Raw genomic sequence first — 7,363 nt, forward strand, 5'->3', positions numbered from 1 at the left:
AGACTTTCCCCCCCTTTCTTCTTAAAAAATGACACAATTAGTCAGTAGTACATGGAAGATAAACATCTATTTCATGTTCCTCCTTATGATAAGTGTTTTTCATCGAAATTCCTTGATACTGTGTGTGGATGATTTACCAAGGCTTTTTAAAATGGTTGAAATATGCTCTAACAACCATCTGATAAAATGAAAAACTGAACAAAATGTGTACTCAGATGAATGATTCTCTGAAGAAATAATGGTGCAAATGAATTATCAAAGTGTGAAATCATTAAAAACAAAACATGTTTGAGTTTTTATTGAATCTTAATTGCAGGCTTATGTATTTTCTTTTGTAAGCTAAGTTAAAAGAAAATTGCCTAACTAAATTTTTGGAGGCCAGTGTTGTGGGACATATATTGTACCATAATTTATTTTTCACATAGAAGCTGCTGTTCATTTTTTTCCCCAGCATTAACATGCATGCTTTCCTCATGTAGGAGAATATATAAAAAACTGGAGGCCAAGATATTTCCTTTTGAAGACAGATGGCTCATTCATAGGATATAAAGAGAAACCTCAAGATGTGGATTTACCTTATCCCCTCAACAACTTTTCAGTGGCAAGTAAGTTCATTATAATTGTTGATTCACCTTGTATTTATTGATTTGTATGACCTCATGTGTCAGAGATCTTATGATATAGGAGAAGCCTATGAAAAAGTTGAGGTTTGTATTTAGTGCAGGGAAATTTCCAGTTTTGATACAATTTCAATTCCTTACCGTAGGGATTATTGATGATATATGGTCTTCAATAATACAATATAGTTGAATATAGAAATTAAATGTGATAAATACAGTTCTCTATCTACTCCAGTTTTTCTTTATTAAATGTAAACAGGGACCTTTGAACTCAATTGCTAAGTGAACTTGGTTGTCAAGATTGTTGCAGGACCTGGTACATTTCTAATCAGTTTCCTGTCATGATCTTTACTCTTTTCATTGATCATAGGATGAGAAACAAGTGATTTACTTCAGAAATTTTCTGGGGAGATTTTGTGTTTGAAGTTAAATTTTTCTTCCTTACAAGTATCTAAGGAAAATGTTTGTAATGAAAATTTATTTAGGAATTATATATTTTCTTGACCATTGCCCAGAATACACTGAAGGATGCTGCTGTTGGTGATTCTGGCAAAAGTTATCATTGCTATGATATGACCAGGCTCTTCAGGCTTGTTGTACTACTGATGAGTCAACGAAAGGGTTGTTCGGTGTTAATTGAGAAATAAAGCATTTGAAAAAGTTACGTTAGGTTAAAATAAACTTGCATAAGAGCTAAAGTCTATACCACTGAGATCAAGTCTTTAGTCAGACAGCATTCTTAATTTTGATTTTGGTTGTATGTTGCTTTCTGTCAGCTACATCTGAAACAGATTGGAGGTAAAGATTGAAACAAAAAAATTAAAGGAAGAATATCATCAAATAGGAGCAATGAAAAATGCAAGATAACAAAAGTCCTTGGATGTTATAAAAGTCATTTTAAAATTGAATAGGGCCCCAGCCTTCTTTATGGGTATTATCTTTTAATTTTTTTTTTTAAGAAAGAGATAAAGCAATAAACCAAAGGGTTTGTGAAATCAGTTGAGTGACAAGAATACTAACTTTAAAAACCAACCAACCAACCCAGACACCTCTCTGTTTCTATGAATGGATTCTTATGTAGGGATTTCATTTTTTAAGAAGTGAGAACACTGTTTATATGTATGTATTAGTTAAGGAAACCATCCCCCTCCCACCAGAATGCTTATTAGATATTTATGGCTTTCTTTTAGTAGAAAATGATTTTTAAAATCCTGTTGTCAGTTGAAATAATATCTTATATTTTGTAATGACTTAAGAGCACATTTTCATTCTAGAGATCTTTTGGGTGAACATTTGCTTGAAAGGGATAGAAATTGGCTTTTAAAACACTAACAGCACACATTATCTCCAGTACAGTTTCTTGGTTTCTCTATTTTACTAGCAAATGGTATTGGTTTGTCTGAAATAATTTGTTAAAGTACAGAACTCCTGTATCTGCTGATCAAAATGCAGCATTTTTTGACCTTATGAAATTTCACACCCCAACAAGTTTTAAAGACATACTGTATGTCACAGTCTGCCAACATCTGCTCCAACACTTCCACTGGCAGAGGCTGGAGTGAATGCTGCACTCTCGGGGAGAGATCCGATTTAGTGACTGACAGTCAGCCTATCCACGAAATAAATATTAGTCGCATCTGTAATCTTTACTTGTATAATCAAGTGGTTGTAGATAATTGACTCAAACGAACAAGTGATCTTATAGACCAGCTCCTCCGTTTTTAGAAGTGTACTGACATGGGTCTTAGACCAAATAAACTGTTGAAGACTGATGGTTCTTAAAACTTGACTTAAAACATGATCTTAAACTGACGTGCAGAAATGATGAGTAGTGAAATGGACTTTGGTTGAAGAAGTCGTTCCAAGTTCAGCTTTGCCACAGGGCATGAGTATGACCATGGATGGGTCATTCTCTGAAGTGCTAAGCATTGTGGGAACACCTGGATGTAACGAACTTCAAGGCCCTTTTGTCTCCTACGTGCTGTGGTTCTGTGAGGGGCAGTTTGAGCTGGCCCTTGAGGAGTGAAGAGTTAAGTAAAGTAGGGGAGAAGGATATTCCAGGCTGAGGGGGACAAAGAATGTTTTTTATGAGACATTAAGAGAAGGAAGAGTTGGGGTGGAGGGTTACTTGGCCAACAGTTTCCCTCTGGCCCTGGCCCCCTGAGTATATGGAAAAAAGAGATGATTTTACCAGGTATTTCTAAGGTATGTTGGGAAACGTTACATACATATATTCCACTGAGAGCTATGTGAGTCCCCTGTTTTCCTGATAATTAAAAATGTTACTTCAAATTTAATATATATGGGTTTTACTGGAATTTGACCAAAATAGGCTTTTTATCTATCTGAAAAAGGGAAGCAGGAGAACCGGCAGGTTCTTTCCAATTTTCACTAAAATTTCACATTCCTTCCTTTCTGATCTAAAGTTCCCCAAAGGATGGTGTATGCTCCTTGTTTCACTTTCTTAATCCACTGCCGTCTTGCTTTCTCTCTCAGTCACTTGGTTGAAACCAATCTCCGTAAGTTCTCCAGTGACCACTTATCTGCTCAGACGAGCAGACATTTTTCAGTTGTTCTTTTCCTGGGTTGACACCTCGGGCTGTGTTTCATGCCGTTGGTCCCTGCTTCTCTCTCGGCATGACCTCTCCCGTTGTGTTCTGGGATGTCTCTCTCTCCTGCTGTTCTTCCTTTGCCTGTTGTGTGGCTTGTGGTATCTCAGTGGGTTCTAGCCAGGGACGCTTCTCATTTTGTATCCTCTCCCTGGTGGGGTGGGGGGGAGGTCATGTTCACTTGGAAGGTTTCAGTTCCCACCTATGGGCAGCATATTCCCACAAGACGTATCTTCAGGGCAGGTCTCTCTCCTGAGCACTAGGGTCCTGTATTCAGTTGGCTGCTGGAAATCTCTCCCCGGGTATTTCTGGGCCTCAACCTGTCCTAAGTGGAATTCAAGATAATCTTGTCAATTCTCCCACCTGTATTGGGCATGTTAGTTCTATCTTGAGCAGAAGCCTGGACATATTCCATGCCTTTCGTCCTCCCCCACATCGCCACCCCATTCCCAGTTCATTTGTTTCTACTGATTTGGCTTCTTATTTTTTGAACTTCTGTCCATCTTTTCCTATAATCACCCTAGAGCAAGGACTCACCATCTCTCTTAGAGATTCTTAACTGGACGCCCTGCCTCTAGGTTCTACCACATGCACTCTTACTTCTTGTGACTGTCACAGTGACCCTTGTACAGTTAAGTTCTGACTTAACTTGTGCCGTTCCACTGTGCACCTTGCCCTGGATCCTCACTGCCTGCTGGAGGAAGTCCAGCTTCCTCAGGGTGTCCTGCGGGCATCTCCTCAGTCTGACCTTTGCTTTCAACTCTGGCCTCCTGTGTCTTCTGCCAGCCGGTCACGTTTCGGCAAACTCCTTGGCTGTTCTGCTCTGAGACTTTGTTTATGTTGTTCCCTCTCATTGGACTGGCCTTCTGTCCTCTATTTGTCTGGATGATTTTTCTTTTCATCCTTTAAGATTTAATTCAGATTTCAATTCCCAGGCTCAGTCCTTGCTAAATCAGTCCTCCCTGCCCTTCACAAAGCTGTTCTCTTTTGTTGTTATCACATTTTGGGGGGTTATTCGTTCATGTGTTATGTCTCCTCTACCAATCTGCGAGTTATTTTAGGGTAAAGAGCCTACTGTTATTTATCTTAAATCTCCTAGTGCCTACGTATTAGGGCTTAATAACCATTTTTGAATGAATGTCTGCAAACATCTAGTCCAGATTTTTCCTGTTTTAGATGAGAAAAAGGAGGCCTTTAGAAATTTAGTGATCTGTTTAAGGTTGCTTTACTAGGTAGTGTTAGCCAAGTATCAGGGTTAGAATTCAGATTTCTGTCCTGTCGTTTACATTTTACTTCTCTCTCCCGCCCCCATTTGGTGCTGTTTTCCCTAGATTAAAGATCTGATTTGGGGTCAGAGTTCCATTACTTTAAACTGCTAGGTATCTTTTGGCATGCAGAATGTAAACTCTCCAAGCCCCCTGAAATGTGGATACAAATATTTGATCTTCATCTTTCTTTGGGTGGATCAAATATGAACTGTAGGTGAGGGTACCTTCTAACGATAGCGCTGTGGACATGTAAGTAAAGTAGTGATTGTTTTCAAGCACAGTGCGTCTCGAATCAGAATTATGGTTGGTCAGTTGCTCATTATAGACTGAGATGATCTTTGCACAGGAAACATCTCATTGTGACTGAAAGGTAGTACAGGGTACGTCTACACCAGCACTGACGCAAAGCTGCGCTCACACGTGCCTCGAGCGCAATAGCTGGTCAACCCAGGAGTCATGGTCTCAGACATGTTAACAGTGACCAGCCCAACTCCAAAGTAAAACAGTTCCTCAGCGGAGAATTTGAACATCTGTCCATAGATCTCGGGGCTCATCCTACTTTTGAACTACTTGTTTTACTCTCAGTGGGGGCGTGGGAGAGGGGCCGGCCTGGGTCCCTAGCAGCGCCTCCTAGAATTCTACCTGACTCCGTGTTGCAAATTTTGGCCCACTCTGACGGTATCTCTTTCTTCTCCGAAACCTTTCCTTTTTTCAAAAAATAGGTCAGTCTGCATTTCTTAGGCAAATTTTAAAAGTGAAATGAAATGTTTAAGTACCAACCTATTTTTTTTCTTCTCTTTGTAAGAAAGTAAGGAAATTTGGGGGCTTAAACCTACCAAAAAAAAAAAAAAACCCTTTACCTCCGAATAAATATTAGACACAGAGATTTTAAATATGGAGAAAAATCACTTGGTTTTTTTTTTTTTTTTAAGATTTTATTTATTTATTTGTCAGAGAGAGAGATAGCCAGCGAGAGAGGGAACACAAGCAGGGGGAGTGGGAGAGGAAGAAGCAGGCTCCCAGTAGGGAGCCTGATGTGGGGCTCGATCCCAGGACTCTGGGATCACGTCCTGAGCCGAAGGCAGATGCTTAACGACTGAGCCACCCAGGCGCCCCTCACTTGGTTTCTACTAATGGTTCCACTGTAGCTGCTCATGGGGATAGAGAAATTGCTTGTGGCTTGATTTTTAGTCTTATATAAAGTATAATACAACCTAGAATAACAGCCCTATAAATCTAGAATAACTCTATACTATGTAAATATAGAACGATTACAAGAGATCAGAATAGCTCACTTTTAAAGGGTTTATCGATTATTAGAACCATTCTAGACACTAAAAGGAGTATAAGATACAGTGTCTGAATGTAGGAATTTGTCATTGACTCTGGAAGACATACACAAAGAACACACAGCGATGGGAGAAGAGAGGAGACCAGTTGCCAGAATGAATTTTATAGAAAATAAATGGCTGCAGAAGTTGAGAGAATAGGTGAAGGTAAGCTAGGGTGACTGGGGGAGAATTTTAACAGGAGCTCTGAAGGATGGGTGGTATTTAAGATTTTGGAAGAAGGAGGACATTCACAGTGAGGTTAACAACATAGGCAAGTGTATGAAGTCTGGAATTAATGAGCAGCTAATTTTTTGAATAGAATAGGCAATATCCTAGGTAGATAGAGAATTTATGTTGGGGAAAAAACAAGATTAGATACATTGTAATCCGATCATAAAAGGTCTTGAATACCGGTCTGATGTTTTTAATAGAAACCAGTTGGAAACCATTGGAGGCTTTTAAGCATTAGGTGTCCAAATTAGTATTTGATTAAAAAAAAAAAAAAGAACCTACCTGGTTATAATAGAAGGGGTGTATCCGCAGGCAAACCATGCTTTTCCCTCTATGAGTCTGTCGGTCGGCGAGGTATTACTGTGCAAACTCACGACTACCATCCTGGTTCAGGTCTTCATCAGTTCCTGCCTGGACTATTTTGATAGTCTCCTAATTGATGTCTTGCCTTTACATTTCCTCCTCTCTGGAATTTGAAAGCAATGTATAGGATAGATTCATCTTCCAAAGAAAAGTTCTTCTGCAGGTATCATTTCCTCACTCAGAAAAATCCCAAATTTCTCCCTTTTCCACAAAAGAAAGATGAATTTTTTTTTTAATGTGTGTGCGTGTGTGTTTTTTTTAAAGATTTTATTTAGAGGGAGAGAGAACACGTGTGGGCGGAGGGAGAGAGAAAGAATCCCAAGCAGACTCTGCTGAGCATGGAGTCCTAATCGGGGTTCAGTCCCATGACCCTGAGGTCATCATCTGAGCTGAAATCAAGAGTTGGATACTTAACTGACTGAGCCACCCAGGTGCCCCTTTTTTTTAATGTATTATGTACCAACAATTAAACACTTGCCCAAATCGTAACTGTGTTTATACTCTATATATTTTCGGTACTCCTTTTTTCTTCCATTACTCTGTAATGTTCCGTACATTTTCTTTTTGACAGACATTGCTACATTCTGTTAGGTTGAGTTACATATAAAGTTCTTAACCTTGTTTTTGTTTTCAGTGATTTTTAAATGATTTTATGTACTTGACTGTTCAGAGATTTGTTGCTTCTCCCCGCCCCGCACCCCAAATGTGATCAGATTTTTAGGCAAACAGAAAGTTACGTCTGGTAATAGCAGCATCTCAATGTATGGTGGAATAGATGCTTTACTTAAAAATTGATCATATAGGGGCGCCTGGGTGGCACAGCGGTTAAGCGTCTGCCTTCGGCTCAGGGTGTGATCCCGGCATTCTGGAATCGAGCCCCACGTCAGGCTCCTCTGCTATGAGCCTGCTTCTTCCTCTCCCACTCCCCCTGCTTGTGTTCC

At 39.6% G+C, this 7,363-nt stretch overlaps 1 protein-coding gene across 7 annotated transcripts in view; it reads left to right on the forward strand.

Moving 5' to 3' along the window:
- Positions 1-7,363, forward strand: part of AKT3 (AKT serine/threonine kinase 3) — a 298,656-nt gene that overhangs the window by 125,237 nt on the left and 166,056 nt on the right. For 5 of the 7 annotated variants that reach the window (XM_034666651.1, XM_034666653.1, XM_019798522.2 and 2 more), the window contains exon 2: positions 480-605. The exons of 1 other annotated variant lie outside the window; for it this stretch is intronic. In XM_034666651.1, the coding sequence (XP_034522542.1) occupies positions 480-605 (126 nt within the window). Of the gene's footprint in view, positions 1-478; positions 606-7,363 lie in introns of those variants that run through there. One more of the 7 variants, XM_034666655.1, reaches the window with a different exon arrangement.

Source organism: Ailuropoda melanoleuca, chromosome 8 (genome assembly GCF_002007445.2).
Source record: "Ailuropoda melanoleuca isolate Jingjing chromosome 8, ASM200744v2, whole genome shotgun sequence".
NCBI classification, from domain to species: Eukaryota; Metazoa; Chordata; class Mammalia; order Carnivora; family Ursidae; genus Ailuropoda; species Ailuropoda melanoleuca.